Source organism: Mesoplodon bidens (assembly GCF_964165515.1).
Source record: "Mesoplodon bidens genome assembly, chromosome: 2".
Lineage (NCBI taxonomy): Eukaryota > Metazoa > Chordata > Mammalia > Artiodactyla > Ziphiidae > Mesoplodon > Mesoplodon bidens.
In genome coordinates, this window is record NC_138177.1 from 166,681,966 (window position 1) to 166,699,564 (window position 17,599).

At 47.2% G+C, this 17,599-nt stretch overlaps 1 protein-coding gene across 3 annotated transcripts in view; it reads left to right on the forward strand.

Moving 5' to 3' along the window:
* Window positions 1-11,436, forward strand: part of PAFAH2 (platelet activating factor acetylhydrolase 2) — a 33,919-nt gene extending 22,483 nt beyond the window's left edge. For 2 of the 3 annotated variants that reach the window (XM_081223478.1, XM_081223477.1), the window contains exon 9: window positions 6,362-11,436. In XM_081223478.1, the coding sequence (XP_081079604.1) occupies window positions 6,362-6,380 (19 nt within the window). In that variant the 3' untranslated portion in view covers window positions 6,381-11,436. The remainder of the gene's footprint in view (window positions 1-6,361) is intronic. The other variant, XM_081223476.1, reaches the window with a different exon arrangement.
* The last annotated feature ends 6,163 nt before the right edge of the window (window positions 11,437-17,599 follow it).

A 17,599-nucleotide genomic window follows, 5' to 3' on the forward strand; every position in this document is an offset into this window, starting at 1 on the left:
CCGTGGCATCCTTTCATCTTCCGCTCCCTCTGTTCACCGCCATACTTCTGGGATTTCTTAGACCAGATTGCCAAGAGAAACAACTGGGTTGTACCAGCTCATGTTTACGGGCCAAAACACGTTGTAGGCCACTGCCCAACCCGGGCCCGGAGCTCTCTTGATCAGATGTCCCTTTCTGATCCAGTCAGAATGGAGTAGGCTACCATTATCTGTGCAAGGCTGGTCCCTAGCAGGTGCTGGGCGTAAGGCAGCTGCCTTCAGAAGGGAAGTTAGGTTTGACCTAACTCTAACCTAAGACCAAGATCTGATTCTTTGTAACTCCTTCCCACTTGCCCTGGGCATCCCCTCAAGAGCTACCCCGAGAAGCCTCAGACCCCTGTACATAGCAGCTCTTTAGATATTTGAAATCACCTGTGGTGTCCTCTCTGAGTTTTCTGTTCATTAAGCTAAATGTGCCTGGTACCTCCACCTGTTCCCTGTGCAGTTTCCCATGGGGCCATTTATTTCCCCCTTCGGATGCGCTGTTTGTTGGTGTGCCTTTTAACATGTGCTGCACTGACTTGAACACGACATGCCAGATGTGGTCTGGCCAGCGCCTGGTACAGCAGAACCGTCACCTCTGAGCTCTGGACCCTAGACTTCTAGTTGGATGGCCTGAGTGTATTAACCTTTCCACCAAGTGCCAAACAAATCTGATTTGGATTGAGTTTGCTTTTAAAATGTATCTGTCCTATTTCGAATGTATTGACTTTTTGAACGTAAATTTACATTTTAATATTTATGCCTGTTCATTTCATCTTGCTCATCATGAGCCGTTGTGCCAGCATGGGTTTAGAGCCTTTAGGGTTAATAGAGACCTTGGAGCATCATTCTTTTTTTTTTTTTTTTTTTTTTGCGGTACGCGGGCCTCTCACTGTTGCGGCCTCTCCCGTTGCGGAGCACAGGCTCTGGACGCGCAGGCTCAGCGGCCATGGCTCACGGGCCCAGCTGCTCCACGGCATGTGGGATCCTCCTGGACCAGGGCACGAACCTGTGTCCCCTGCATCGGCAGGCGGACTCTCAAACACTGCGCCTCCAGGGAAGCCCTAGAGCATCATCCTTATCACTTGGTAGGAGAGGAATGGATCCATGTCTCAAGACTTTAACGGGGCCTGATTACATGGTGCTCAGCCCACTTTCCCTATTTCCTCTTAGGCATCATATCATTAGGGAAGAACTAAAGATGACAGGGGAGCCCACCATGGCATGATTGCTCTCCCTTGAGTAGCAATGTCCATTGAGCTAACATACTCACTATTGGAGACCAGCAGAAGATTAGGAGAGTCTTAGATTGTAGGAAGATTGTCGAGGACGTGCTTTATGCCAGGCCTTCTGCTAAGTACTTTAGTTACATTAGCATGTATAGTCCTGCAGATGGCCCTTTCTGATGGGTGCTTTTATTATTAACTCCATTTTACAGACGAGGATACTAAAGCTTAGAAAATTTAAGTAATTCACCCAAGGTTATCTGGTTAGTAAGTGGCAAAGCCCGAATGCCCCCTAGGCTGTCTGATTCGAAAGCCCAGGTGCTTCATTGCTGCACTGTTCTGGCAGTGGCTCTGCGGACCCAGGGATGCACTGAGTCTTCGGGAGACACAGAGGACAGACCCTAACTCTGACGGAAGGGAAAGGACAGCTAGGAAAGAGGCTCCCTAGACAAAATGATGCTTGTCTTTAATGTTAGAGATGAGTAATGCTCACTAGGCAGGGAGGGGCCAAGGGTCTTCTAGACAGAGGCACAAAGACTGGTGTGGGCTTGGTCAGTTTTGAGAAGCTGTGTTTTGTGTATCTGGAGTTCAGGATAGTGAATTGTTGGAAGATAAAGGTAGAGAAGTGGGCAGAAACCAGATCTAGAAGCCCATGTATTTGCTGAAATAAGTTTGAATTAAAAAAAAATTATTTAATTTATTTTTTATTTATTTTTGGCTGCATTGGGTCTTCATTGCTGCATGTGGGCTTCCTCTAGTTGCCGCGAGCGGGGGCTACTCTTTGTTGCGGTGCACGTGCTTCTCATTGCGGTGACTTTTCTTGTTGTGGAGCACGGGCTCTAGGTGCACAGGCTTCAGTAGTTGTGGCTCGCGGGCTCTAGAGTGCAGGCTCGGTAGTTGTGGTGCACAGGCTTAGTTGCTCCGCGGCATGTGGGATCTTCCCAGACCAGGGATCGAACCCATGTCCCCTACATCGGCAGGCGGATTCTTAACCACTGCACCACCAGGGAAGTCCCATAAGTTTGAATTGGGCTGTGAGTGTCCTTGGTGGGTTCTAAGCAAGGGATTGTCATGATTAGACTTGTGTTTGTAGTCTGGGTGCATCATGGAGGATGGGTGAAATGGGGCAGGTTGAGAGCCTGCCCAGCAAAGAGCCCAGCTAGGAGGCTCTTGCAATATCCAAGTGATTAAGAGATAAGACAGTGAAAAAAGGCAGAGGCTCTCAGCTTGGGGTAATTAGTTTTGCAAAGAGAGAAAAGCTTTTTGGTGGCCATTTCCCACAGTACATTGTCATGTGGGAAACTAAAATAGGTTGTAGGTGGCTCAGGTGAACTTCTCACCACTTCTAAAAAATACCTGTGATCCTAAAAACTACCTCTGAGAGCACATGTTCCGCTGACACAGGGATTGTGTTACCTTCTGTTAAGAAGATTGGCGTTTCTTTCCTATGAACTACATGCAGCTCCTGTCTCCAGCTACTCATCCTCCCTCCCACTCTCCTGGATACCATTTCACACCTTCTTCTTTCTCTTCAAAACTCTAACACCTCCCCCCCATCCTGTCTCTCAGCCGCTTAACTTTGTCTCCCACTTCACTAAGAAAATGGAAGCAGTCAGTACCTCCTCAAAATCCCAACACTGCATCTACCTGCCTCCTTCTTGCACATACTCAGCTTTCCGTCTGGTTCCTAGAGGTTCCTACTCAAGTTGTCTAACTGGGCCAACCCCTCCACCTGCACAGTGGATGTCACCCTTTTTGGTCTGCTCAGGATGATTGTGCCAGCCATTTTTTCCTCTTTACCTTAGATCATCAATTTTTCCCCTCTGCTGGTTTACTTCATGCTGAAATTTCTCTTGAAAAGAATCTGTCTTGACCCACACTTTGCCCCCCAGTTACCACCCTGTTTCCCTGTTCCTCATGATAGTGAACTCCTCACAAGAATGTCTTCACTTTCTCCGATTCTTCTCTTCCCATTCTCTCTTGAACCTACTCCAGTCAGCCTTTTGCATCCCAGTCCTCCATGAAAACTGCCTTTGTCAAGGTCACCGGTGACCTTCACAGCACTAAATCCAGCAGTCACTTCTCATTCCTCATCTCACTGGAACCTCAGCAGCTGCTGACAGAGTTGGTGACGCCCTCCTCTGTGAAGCCCTGTCTTTACTTCCAAGACGTCCCCCTGTGATTTCCTCCCCTCTCAGTGTCTGCTCCTCCTCCATCTGCTTTGCTGCTTCCAGGACTCAGGGCTTGGACCGCTTCTCTACCTGTATCTCCTCATGTCATCTAGTCTCATGGCTTTAAATGCCATGTCTGTGCTGACAACTCTCCAGTTTATGTCTCCAGTTTGATCTCGCCCACGAACATCAGATTTATATAACCCACTATGCAACATCTCGACTTCTTAGGGACGTCACACACAAGAATGGCTTTCAACTGCAGTCTTTCCCTCCTCATTGAATAGTAACTCCATCCTTCTAGTTACTCAAACCAAAGTCCCCATTCTTTTCTCTTACACCTCCCATCTAATCCCTCAGAGAATCCTATTGGCTCTACCTTCAAAATACAAATGGAAAGTAATCACTTGGGTCTTCCCTGGTGGTGCAGTGGTTAAGAATCCGCCTGCCAATGCAGGGGACACAGGTTTGAGCCCCGGTCCGGGAAGATCCCACATGCCGCAGAGCAACTAAGCCCGCACGCCACAACTACTGAGCCTGTTCTCTAGAGCCCGTGAGCCACAACTGCTGAGCCTGTGCTCTAGCTCCCACGAGCCACAACTACTGAGCCCACGTGCCACAACTACTGAAGCCTGCGTGCCTAGAGCCCATGCTCCGCAACAAGAGAAGCCACCGCAATGAGAAGCCCGCGCACCACAGCGAAGAGTAGCCCCCACTTGCCACAGGTAGAGAAAGCGCACGCGCAGCAACGAAGACCCAATGCAGCCAAAAATAAATAAATGAATAAATAAATTTATTAAAAAAAAAGAAAGTAATCATTGGTCACCACCCCAACTACCATCCTGTCCAACTCTTCTCTCACTTAAATCACTCTAAGAGTTTCCTAACTGATCTCCCTACCGCCACCCTACACAGTCCTTTCTCAATCAAGCAGCCAGAGTGATTGTTTCAGAAAGGAAGCCAGATCTTGTCACTCCACTGTTCAGGATCCTCCAGTGGCTCCCATTTCTCTGAGAGACAAAGCCAACACCCAGCGTCCCTCCTGCGGCTGTTCCCCGGGCCTACTTCGCCGTCGCTGCACAAGCCTCCACGCTCCAGGCACACTCTCGCTTCACACCTTTGCACTGCTGTTCCCGCTGCCTCAAATGTTCTTGCCGTGTAGTTTCATGGCTCACTCCCACCTCCACATTTTTGCTCAAATCTCACCTTCCTAGTGAGACTCATGTTGACAACCCTCTTTAAAATATTGTACTGGGACTTCCCTGGTGGCGCAGTGGTTAAGAATCTGCCTGCCAATGAAAGGGACACGGGTTCGAGCCCTGGTCCAGGAAGATCCCACATGCTGCGGAGCAACTAAACCCGTGCGCCACAACTACTGAGCCTGCGCTCTAGAGCCTGCGAGCCACAACTACTGAGCCCGCGTGCCACAACTACGGAAGCCCACACACCTAGAGCCCATGCTCTGCAACAAGAGAAGCCACTGCAATGAGAAGCCCACGCACTGCAACGAAGAGTAGCCCCCGCTCGCCGCAACCAGAGAAAGCCTGCGCACAGCAAAGAAGACCCAACACGGCCAAAAATAAATAAATAAATAAATAAATAAATTTATTTAAAAAAACAAACAACAAACCGAAAAACCATTGTACTGTCCCTTCCTCCTGTCACCCCCATCTCCCGGCCACCAGCACTGCTTCTGTCTGGCTCTCATTTTTGCCACAGCGCAGCTCACCTTTTCATATCCTATGTAGTTTGTTTTGTTTGTCGTTATCTCTGCCTCCTAGATTGTGAGCTCTGGGAGGATGAGGGTTTCTATTTGTCTGTGGCTGTATTTTTGGCACCAAGAACAAGCTGTGGCACATAGTGGTGTGCTCAGTAATTTATTTTTTTTTTTTGCAGTATGCGGGCCTCTCACTGTTGTGGCCTCTCCCGTTGCGGAGCACAGGCTCCAGATGTGCAGGCTTAGCGGCCATGGCTCACAGGCCCAGCCTCTCCGCGGCATGTGGGATCTTCCCGGACCGGGGCACGAACCCGTGTCCCCTGCGTCGGCAGGCGGACTCTCAACCACTGCGCCACCAGGGAAGCCAGTAATTTTTGTATTAATGAATATGTCGCTCTGTTTGTCGAGGACCTGTTCCATGCCAGGTTCTTGGCAGGGCCCTGGGGATCTGAAGATGAAGGAGAGTGGTCGCTGCCTTCTGTCCCAGGTTTTTTGTTTGTTTTGAACAAAAACACCATTTGCCTGCTCAGCTGTGTCCTACTCCCTCAGCCTGTGGCCTTGGACCCTTTCTGACTGTTCTCGCCAAGTCATTAGATCCACCTGCCCGTGGCCCCAGGGCCCTCTCTTGAGTTGTACCCGGTGTTCTGCTGCTTCGTGCTGTTGCTGTCCTATGCCTCTTGCCCTTCACTGACATGGCCCTGCTTCCACATTCACTGGTTGGCGTGTGAAGGATCTGTTCTTGCTCGGCAATATCCATGGGCTTGGAAGTGGGCTTTCCACTTTCTCACCCTTTCTGACCGGGGTTTGAATTCTGTCTATACCACTCACCATCTGTAATGGCTTTGGACAAATCAGGTAGCTTCACTGAGGCTCAGTTTCCTCAACTGTGAAATAGGGCCAATATGGTACCTAACACATAGGGATATTATGAAAATTAAATGAAACAATGCATGTTTAGCAAAGTTCCTGGAATGAGTTATCCTTCAATAAATGCTACCTTCTGTTATTATTATCGTTACTGAGTTGTTATGGGTTAAGCAAGTCATTTATGAAGCACATGTATGAATAGTAGTTATCATTATTTCTTCCACCATCACAGCCACCGTAACCAGTCCTTTTAGTATCCCAGGTGCTCCTCTCTCTAGTATGACCCACTAAATCCATGGTAGCTACTCTTCGATCTAACCTTACAACCATTTACCTAACCTGGTTTTTTTCTCATTCAGACCTGAACGAGGACTATGACCAATGGAACAACCTCATTGAAGGCATCGGACCATCACTAACCCCAGGGGCCCCACACCATCTGTCCAGCCTCTAGGCACAACAGGTCACTTGTGAAAGGTTACTGAGCTGAGTTCCCATTTGGGGCCTGCCCAGGGACACCCATGTCCTCCTATCAGGAAGTGGTCATCATGACCCTTCTGCACAGATTGAGAGGATGTAATCACACTGCTGATTGGATAACCGGGTACTTGGATCTTGGGTCACTCACTGATTGGCAAACTGACTTTCTGGGGACTGAGCCCTGATGGTGTGGGGAACAAACAGGGGGATGGGGCAAGGGAGGACCCAAGCTCCAAGCTGAGCACTGGGAACGCTATTAACCCAGCCAGCTGACTCCCTCATCCTGGGCCAGTGTGTGGCTTCTGCAGTGGAAGAAATGGAGCCAGAGGATGGAGGGAAAATTCCCACTGTCCGGACCTCTAGCCCAACCTGGTGCTATTTCTTCCTCCCCCTCCCCCTTCTCCCTCCCCAGTGTTGTTTGGTGAGTTCTAAACACTTTAGGTAGCTTTCTAGGATATGGACCACCATCAGATTTTCTGTTTATTTTCAAGCCTTCTCACTGCATGAAACATAGTCTCAGGCATTTAGTCAGGATGAAGTTATACCTGTGAGCCCGTGGAAGGGGCAGACAGCATTGTCCTGATAGCATAAGGAGAGAGGCTGAGGGACAGCGGGTACCTCAGAAGCTCTGGATGTCTTAGAGTTTTGCTGAAAATGTAGCTTGACAGGAAACAAAAGACGTAGGTTGGGGTGGAGAAGGAGACTAACGTTGTTAAGTAGCCATTTGACCAGGCCCTCACCACAAAAGGGAGGGAGCTTGGTCGGTTTGAATTCAGGAAGCCTTCCCTAGAGAGAAGTCTTAGGAACACTTTGGTCTTGCCTCTTACCTCAGATATCGTGAGCCTCCAACTTGCTCAGAATCAGGGTGCTGTAGTTGTCTTCTGGCTCTGAGGCCTTAGTCTCAAATTTAAGTCAAGATATAGGTTGAATTTCCATTCTGTTCCATTTTTAATATGAATGATATTAATACTCATGTTTGCCTAATGATATGTTTGCCTAGAATATTTTCTGTATTTAAACTGCATTACAGCAAGATGGGGAGCCATCTGGAAGTAACTTTTCCTTCTGTCTTTCTTTGATTGCTTACCACTTGTACCCATGTAGAAAAAAACTTTGAAAGGAAAGGAAGTCTTCCTAGTGATCTAGTTCAAAGCTGTCTGGGAACATCAACCTGAAACACCCCTCTTTAGAGTAGTAAACACTACTCTAAACCTCTCACCTCGGTCCAAGTAGGGGACTCCAGAGGAAGCAAGAGCAAGAGGGAAACGCGTCTCTATGCAACAGGGCCAAGGTCAGTGTCACCAAAGCAAGCTGGGACTGTCTCCCATCTCTCAACAACTATTCTTTCTCAGAGGTGAAACACCAGATCCATTGAGGCTGTGGGCCTACCTGGGGAGGATCTGTGGATTCCAGTGAGACATAGCGTAAGGAGAATATCATTAAAGCCCTGGCTCTAGAGTTCTATAGTGTGGTTTTGAGTCCAGACTTCACTGCTAGCTGGGTAAATATGAGCAAATTATGTTCTCTTTTTAGTCTCAGTTCCTGCATTTCTAAAATGAGGATCTGCATTATGAATAGTTAGGAGGATTAAGTGAAAAGATGTATAACCCATGGATTATTTGAAAGTATGTTTCCTACTTTCCAAACATGTGAGATTTTTCTAGTTACCCTATGGCTGTTGTTTTCTAGCTTAATTGCTTTTGGTCAGAGAAAATGACCCACGTGGTTTTCATTCTGAGACTTGCTTGTTGCCTCAGTGTGAGGTCAATTTTGTAAATGTTCCATGTATACTTAATAAGGCTGTACATTCTGAAGTTGTTGGCTTGCTGTTTTTACTCAAGAACACATTATGGATTTCCTTCTATGAGAGCACATACAGATATATTGTAGGGCCTTTTAACCCCTAGACAGGGACCAGAGCCCCTCAGCAATCACAGAACCAGTAGAAGCCATCCCTTGTGCCTGGGGCTGGTTCTGCAGATGCTGAGAAGTCAGTTCTGACAGCATTAGAGCGTGAGACCCAGCTTCTGCCTTAGACCCATAAATAATGCAGGTATATTTTGTAAAGACCTGGACCCTTCCTAGAGAAAGAAGTTGTTCGGAAACTGGATCCATCTCCTCTATTCAGTTCATGTTCTGGTAATGACTCATTTATCTGATGTCATTGGAGTAGGTGAATTTTCCTCACTGAAAATTATCCTTTAAGTCACACAATATTATATTGACTGTAATATTGAAGGGTAATTTACCAAAAAGATAATGCACACACTTCTTAATGTGATCTGACCTCATTTAACTTTTTAGAATGTTTCAATCAGGATAGATTCAATTATACAGTAGTTAACAAACAATCCCAAAAAGCAATAAAAGTTTATTTCTTGCCTATGCTTCTTGTCCTCTGTGGGTCAGCTCGAGACTGTCCTCTGCATCTTTTTTTTTTTTTTTTTTTTTTTGCGGTACACGGGCCTCTCACTGTTGTGGCCTCTCCCGTTGCGGAGCACAGGCTTCGGACGCTCAGGCCCAGCGGCCACGGCCCATGGGCCCAGCCGCTCCGCGGCATGTGGGATCCTCCTGGACCGGGGCACGAACCCATGTCCCCTGCATTGGCAGGCGGACTCTCAACCACTGCGCCACCAGGGAAGCCCATCCTCTGCATCATTTTTATCCTCACTTGGGGAACCAGGCTGGCAGAGCTGCCATTATCTGGAAATGTTGCCATTGGCCATGGTGGAACAGGAAGAGGACATGGTGAAGCACCCACTTAGCCCTTAAAGCTCCTGCCCAGAAGTGACCCTCATTATTTCCATTCACATTTCATTGGCCAAAGCTAGTCATCTGGCCGTACCTAACATTCCATACCATCCCCAGAGAACAAAGACACCTGTGACCAGGTCTAATGCCAGCGCAGTGGCACCCTCTGATCTGTGAAGATATGGAGAGCTCTTTCCATCTACATTACATGGCTCCCGGCTGCTGGCCTCTTAGCTCTTTTCATTGCTTTTCATAGTTTGTGTTGTCTCCCTTGTGGTCAGCCTGCCAGCCATTACCCTTCACTGCCTTGACTGTGCCACCCCCCAGCAGCTCTCCCTGTTCACTTCAAATTCATAACTTCTGATCAGCCACGTTATTTACAACTGTCTCAAGTAAAACTAAATAAGCACTGAGAGAGGGCTTTAGGGATGTTCCTGCAACTAGAATGCACTGGCTTTAGTGCTTAGACTTTGTAATCCTTCCTTTGACTGCTCAGAGTGGGTATCACAGGCCTTTGGTCTTTTGTCCCGGTTTTTTGTTAGCTTCCAGGGAATCAAAGGGCACCAGTTAAATGGCCCTTTAAATAAGCAAGGTAATCCTGCATATTAATTGACATGTGCTGATAAATTGCATTCTAGTGAATCCTTTCAAAAAGCAAAGAAGATGTCTTGGGTTTCTTTTGCATCTTCTTGTTCCCCATCCTGTTATAGGACCGTACCTGTGGAGGCGTCCTAGTGGTATAGGTATATTGTGAAGTTTCTGTGCACAGAGTGGTGTGTCAGGAAGGATGGTAAGTAAATACAGGATGGGATGAAATTCCTCATCCCTCCCACTTCCTGGACGTGTCAGGCTAAGACTGATTGGGTTCTTGTTATGCTCTCAGCAGTCCCCAAGCCCCTTGCCAGCATGTGTCCTGATACAGCACCCCTGCTTGCCCTTCTTCAAGAAGACTACTGGGCTCTTGAAATGTCAATTGATGGATTCCAACTCTATGTCTTGGCCTTGTGGGGACCTTCACCTGCCCCCTTTTTCTTCTGGGGCACCACTTACCCCTGGGCCTGCAAAGTGACTGGGGGACAGGAGAGGCCCATACCCTGTACTTGGGACCTAGGAAGTCAGTAGGAAGCTCACTTCTGTCCCATCACAGCCAGATGCAGAGGCGAAATGTCCCTGGCCATAGCTGCATGGAAAACGGTATTATCATCATCGTAAGAGCCAACATTTATTGGGCCCTTACTGTGTGTCCCAGACTGTGCTCAGAGCTTTACGTGCATCATCTCATTTGCTGTTCACAGTAAGCCCATGAGGTCAGGTGGTATTAGCCTCATTTTATGTATGAAGAAACAGAGCCATAGAGAAGTGATTTGATCAAGCTCTCACCAGAAGGAATTTGGCAAAACTGGAATCTAGGCATCAAAATCCAAGCTCTTAATCACTGGGCCATACGGCCTAATAGATACACTTGGTTTTGCACCTTCCCCATCTCTTTAAACTGTCAGGTTCTGGACTTCCCTGGTGGCGCAGTGGTTAAGAATCTACCTGCCAATGCAGGGGACACGGGTTGGAGCCCTGGTCCAGATCCCACATGCCTCGGAGCAACTAAGCCCGTGCGCCACAGTTACTGAGTCTGCGCTCTAGAGCCGGCAAGCCACAACTACCTGCATGCCACAACTACTGAAGCCCACACGCCTAGAGCCCATGCTCCGCAACAAGAGAAGCCACCGCGATGAGAAGTCCGTGCACTGCAACGAAGAGTAGCCCCCACTTGTCGCAACTAGAGAAAGCCTGCGTGCAGCAACAAAGACCCAACGCAGCCAAAAAAATATATAAATAAATAAACAAATTTACAGAAAAAATAAACTGTCAAGTTCTGAGGAGTGTAATTTCATGAGATTGAATCAAGAAGATCAAACTCTCCAGCAATTTCTATATGACTTGTATTGAGATTCAGCAATATCCTTAGTGCTACTGAGAGGTGGGTTTGGGGGAGAGAACTGAGCTTTGCAGAGGACTGTGGGCCAGGTGCTCTGCTGATTTGCCAGATGAGGAAAACAGTTCAGGGACGAAGAACATGGTCAGAAATCGGACAACTCCAACGCTATTAGCCCTGTGACTCTATGCTAATTTGTTAACTTTCATGAGCTTCAACTTCCTCATTTGTAAAATGGGGATTCTGGTAGTATTTACCTCTTAGGGTTGTTGTAATAATTGAATGAAATAATGCATGTTAAGCGCTTAACACAGTGTCTATATTAAGGGCTTAATAAACATTAGCCATCACTAGTATTGTTTTATTTGGTCCTCCTTACATACCCATAAGGTTAGGTATAATCTGCCCTTGTGCTGAATGGCCCCAAAAGGTCTTGGTCTAATTCTTATTCCAGCTTCTCCAGTTTCAGTGAGCTTCCTCGCATGAAGCTTGCTAACTGCCACTCAGCTACTACTGTCGTAGGAAGGTGGAGCTAGATGGAGAGAGACAGTTTTTCCAATCTTTTCGCTCTGATCTCCCTGCTCCTCACATCAAAAATCAAAATCCAGGGGCTTCCTTGGTGGCGCAGTGGTTGAGAGTCCACCTGCTGATGCAGGGGACACGGGTTCGTTGCCCTGGTCCGGGAAGATCCCACATGCCGCAGAGCGGCTGGGCCCGTGAGCCATGGCCGCTGAGCCTGCGCGTCCAGAGCCTGTGCTCCGCAACGGGAGAGGCCACAACAGTGAGAGGCCCGCGTACCACAAAAAAAAAAAAAAAAAAAATCAAAATCCACACCACAGTTCTAGCTGTGCAAGTTCTCTTCACCACCAGGGAGAGGCTACACTCCTAGGTTCTGGTTTGGGTTTTAATTTCACACCCAATCATCCAAACACACACATCTAAGCACCAGATGTAAACTGAGGGTCCTGAAATGTTGAGTGGGAGACTCAGAGAGGTTTGTGTAGAAGTTGGCCAAAGGGACGAGGACCTGGGGATAGGGAGTTTGTTGTAGAGACTAGTGTATGAATTTTTGTCTGCTGCATTTGAGTCTGAGGTCAGGAGGTTAAAGTGCCCCGTGACCTCCTCAGGAGAAACTCCCAGGCCTGAGAATGGCTTGTGAATGACCTCTGCACAGCTCTCTCCCTCGCTGCCATATCCGATTCCTGTGAAGTCCTCTTGTTTCTTCCCTCGCCGTGGTGCTCACGCCCAGCCCATCCTTTCCATTTCACTTGAGTTTAGTTCCTCCATCAACTCACCCTGGAATAATGTTTACAGCCTCCTGGACTCGAGCCTCTCTTTTGCCTTGCATTCTGCCGCCAGGTCTGCCTGACACACCATTTTTTTGGTTTGTTTTTTGCGGTACGTGGGCCTTCACTCTTGTGGCCTCTCCCGTTGCGGAGCACAGGCTCCGGATGCGCAGGCTCAGCAGCCATGGCTCACGGGCCCAGCCGCTCCGCGGCATGTGGGATCTTCCCGGACCGGGGCACGAACCCGTGTCTCCTGCATCGCCAGGCGGACTCTCAACCACTGCGCCACCAGGGAAGCCCGACACACCATTTTTATAACAAAATACCAGCCTGGAAGTGTGGTCTAACAGAAAGATGACCAAACTAATTGTCTGGAGCCCTGGGTTCTTGTCTTGACTCTCTCACTGTCCCTCACTCTGTGACCTGTGTGTATGCTTTCCTCTCATGACTTCAGCTTCCCTGTCTGCCAGCTGGGATGTGGGGTGGTGGTCGAGTCTCCGTCAACAAGTTGTCAAGAATCTACAAGATCCCCTTTCCTCTGTAGAATTGCATCTGTGCCCCTCGCTGTCTGTTCTTGCCTTACCTCTCCTGTCCTCTGCTTCTTTACCGTGCATTCTTCTTTTTCCCCTTAATATGCCCACCCATCCCCCATACAAACATGCGTGCCCTTTCTCGTGATGTTTTTGTGCTTGCAGGGCCTCCCAGCCTCCTTTCTGTGCATCCAAACACCACGATTCATTTAGGCCCTTTTCGAGTTCCACATCGTCTATGAGAGCCTTCTTGATTAGATTCAGCTAACATTTGATCTCTTGGCCTCCTGCTCCCCAAGAGATATAGATTCTCTGCCATATTTAGTATTTCACTTTATTACATTATTCCAGGAGCAGGACCCATCTGTTGGATGGGAAAAGCATCCTCTTGTTGACTGACATGGGGAGCAGAGATTGCTGTCCCCTCCCCACATGCCCCCAGCAGCAGGCTTCTTGTTCCCCAGCCAGACTTGGGAGCAGCTGGTGTTCGTCCAGCCCTCAGATGTCTCCAGCTGCTCCTGCTTCCTTTTTTTTTTTTTTTTGGTTTTCCCAGATCCCAGCTGTGGGGCCCAGGGCAGAGCCAGTGACAGAGCGGCCAAGGGCAGGTGGAGTAAACTGAGATCCATGGACATGTAGCATTTTGAGAGTTAAAAAGAGGGCAGAACTGAGCACAAATCCCACCAGTGTTGAATGAAGGAAAGTAGTTTGCCAGCTTATTTTTCCCATCTTGCTTTCATCTAAAAAAAGAATCTGCTCAGAAATACAGTCCTCAGCCTGCTAAACCAGATGGTCCCTAGATGCTCAGCCTGCCAAGTGTGCATATATAATTATTCATTTTCATGGAATCACACCCAGGTCTGAATTCAGACTCTGACACTTTCTTTTGCCATTTGATCTAGAGCCAGTGAACCCTTCTGAGCCTTTCTTTCTTTTTCTGTAAAATGGGGTCACTAGGGTCTGCCTTGCCCACCTCGGGATTTTTTGGGGGGAGAGGGTTTCAATATAAAATGTAAGAGCACTTTGTAATTTACAAAGCACTAGACAAATATATGTTGCTGTTAATAATAAAAGGGCCATATTTTGTTTTTGCCATAAAGTGCTCCTACTTAATGAGCACTTGTTCTGTGCCAGATACTGTGCTAAGTGTTTTACCTACCTTGTGGCATTTAACCCCAACAACATTCCTGGAAAGAAGTGCATGTTGCGCATACAACAGATCAGGAGAGAGAGGTTCACAAAGATTTGCTAGTCCAGCCATAGTCACCGGGCATGTATGTAAGTGCTGGAGCCAGGAACCTAAACTTTTGGGTTCCAAAAGCAGTGCTCTTAATTCCTGTTCATTCCTATCTAACAAAAAGAAAGCAGTTCTTTACCCTATGGAAGCTAAAATACCCCACAGTTTGATCTCCAGTAAATGTCCTAAGCAGTTGGGTCATGCAAAGAGTCATTCCTGTTGAAGACCTGACTGAGTCCTAACAGTATACCTTGAGTTGCTTTTCTAGCAGTAGAGGTAGCCTGGTTCCATCCATCCATCCATCCATCCATCCATCCATCAATCCATCCATCTACTCATATAAAGTTAACAGTTCAGGGAACATATCTATTAGTACTGTACTCTGTAAACAATGGAGCCAACCAGCTGGCAGAAAAAAATTTTTAAGTCTCTAACCCACATATTGTAGATTCATGATTTTCAGCTCTAGATGCACACCAGAATCACTTTGGAACTATATAAAAATACAGATGCCCCGGCCATGTCTCCAGAGACTCAGAGAAGCTCATTCAGAAAGAATAATGTGGGGACCAGGGGTGTGTGTGTGTGTGTGTGTGTGTGTGAGAGAGAGAGAGAGAGATAAACTCCAGGGGTATTTCTGATACGCAAGGGTTTTGAAAACCCTTGCTATGGTTGAACACTATTAGCCTGTTTTACCTTCTTTTATGGATCAGGAGTAATTGCTAGCTGGAAATATAGAATCATTAAATTTTAGAATTGGAAGAGCCCTTACATCTTTTTGTCCAAGAGGAAACCAAATCTCAGAAAAATTCATCAGGTAGTTGCCAGACTTTAAAATCCAGATCTTTTGACTTCCAGTCTAGTGCTTTAGATACATCCATGGGTAACAGGGTTTTGTCGAATTATTAAGAAAATCCTCAGGACCCATTCACCATGACATCCATGATTTCCAGCCACCATACCTTGGAGTTTTTGTAGGGAAGGAGCCTGGACTAGACTCAAATGGCCGTTCTCATATGTGTTCATTCATTCTATAAGTGCTTACTGAAGCCTGCATTATGGCTGGCCCTGTCCTGCTGGAACTGGATCTAGAGGGCAAGAAAGGCAAGTCACAGGAGGGCCCCATGTGATGAGTGCTGTAATAGGGAGTGTATCAAGCTCAGAAGTGGCACACGGTGTTTGATTCAACTTCAGCAGAGGAGAGGCTAAAAAGTCTTCACAGAGTATCATATACTTGAACTTGTCATTTGTATTAGTTATCTATTGCTGTATAATAAATACAGCAATATTTGGGGGTAATAAATTTGGGGGTAATAAATACTCCCAAATTTAGCAGCTTAGAACAGCAAACATTATCTCACACTTTATGGCTCAGGAATTCTGGAATGGCTTAGCTGAGTGGTTCTGGCTTAAGATCTCTCATGAGGTTGCAGTCAAGGTGTCAGCTGGGATTTCTGTCATCTGAAGGCTTGACTAGGATTGGAGGATCCACTTCCAAGCTGGCTCACTCACATGGCCGTTGGCAGGAGGCCTCAGTTCCTTACCACGTGGAGCTCTCCATAGGGCTGCCGAAGACATGGCAGCTGCCTTCTCCCAAATCAAGTGATCCAAGAGAGGATAAGATGGAAGCTACAAAGTCTTTTATGACCTATCCTTGGAAGTCATACTCCATCATATCCACACAGGTCAGGCCTATTCATTGTGGGAGGGGACCACACAAGGGCATGAATACAACCAGGTGGGGATTATTGGGGGCCATCTTGGAGGCTGGCTGCCTTGTTGTTGAAGATGAATGGAGTTTTCCAGATAGATGAGGGAGAAGAAAGGCCTTCCAGGAAGAGGAAATAACATATAAAGGCACAGAAATGTAAACATTAGAGCAGAGCATGGTCAGGACATCGTAATTGGCTTGGAGAAAACAGGTGAGAAATAGGGATGTAAGGGCACTTACTGAAGAAATCAGAGAAGGCCTTCTATGCCAAGTGAAGGAGTTAGGCCTTTATCAGGTAGACCAGTGGTTTTCAAATGTTTCTGCATATTGGAATCACGTGAGGAAAATTTAAAACTTCCAATGCCAAAGCTGCACCTGTATCAATTAAATAAGAATCTCTGGGAGTGGACCTGGACACCACCAGTTTTTAAAGTTTCTCACTTGATTCCAATATGCAGCCAAAGTTGAGAAGCAGTGCAACCTCTGCTCACCTAGGAAAAGAAATATTAGAACTAGAAAGGCCCTGTCATCAGTACTCACCCCCTCACTCAGGTATTATACGTTTCATCATCTCTTCCAACAAGTAAGCAGAAATATCTAAACTTTAGCAGCCCCGAGTAAGTTCTCAGCATCCTAAATTGCCTGTTATTTATAAACTTCCAAACCTAATGTTGATGCCAATGTTCTTAGATTAACATAAGCACTCTAGAGGGTTTTTTTTCTCCCCACTTAACACTGTGTCATATATGCATTTCTGCGTGGTCCTCACATCCAACAGTCTGAGGCAGTAGAGTGTAAAGGTGAGGGGCACGGCCCTCCGAGTCAGATGGACCTCTGGATTTGAGTCCTGAGGACACCACTTATCAACTTGTTGGGTGATTTAACGTCTCCAGGCTTCAGTGAACGCATCTGAAAGATGGTGATAACGCCTACCTCAAAAGATACTTGAGGATGTTAAATGAGATCATGTGTGTCAAGACCTCTGCCTAGTGCCTGGCAGGTAGTTAGTGTTTAATAAATGCTTGTTATTATTCAGCATTCTAAATGGCATTTTAACATTCTGTTGCATCAACTCTCCCCCGCCTCCCCTCCCCCTCCCCGAGTCTGCTTAGCAGTTCTCTCCGTTGCCAGGGTATTTGAGCCATTTCTAGTTGTTTTTAGCATTTATGCATTTCTTTGTAGAAATTGGTGGGGTGTTTTTTTTAAAAGTTATTTCCCTAACTTATTAGGTGTGGAATCCGAAGACTGGTGAGGTAAAGTAACTTGTCAGACAAAGGTCATACTGCTTTTTAGTGGCAGAGCTAGGACTAGGGACCAGGTCCCAGACACCCTGAGTCTTAACCGTTTGTTCTTTCTACCCTGCCACCCAGCCCCATACTCACTGGAGACTTGAAGACTGGCCCTTCTTGCCTTCTCTTCTCCAGGCTGAATGAGTCAGATGTCCCACTGTATCCTCTGACACCTCCTCTCCTACCCTTTCATCATCTTAGAGGTCCCTCATCATCCCAGTATAATTAGAGCAGCATCTCTGCTTGTCCCCTGGGGAGTGGGAGCAGACGACGACTAATGCTTTGGAGACCCAGACTCATCTCTCGGCCCTTCTGGATCTCTGTTGGTTGATGTTGTGCCGTCAGACGGGGATGGGGATCCTGTCTGCTTCAGACATACCCCTCCC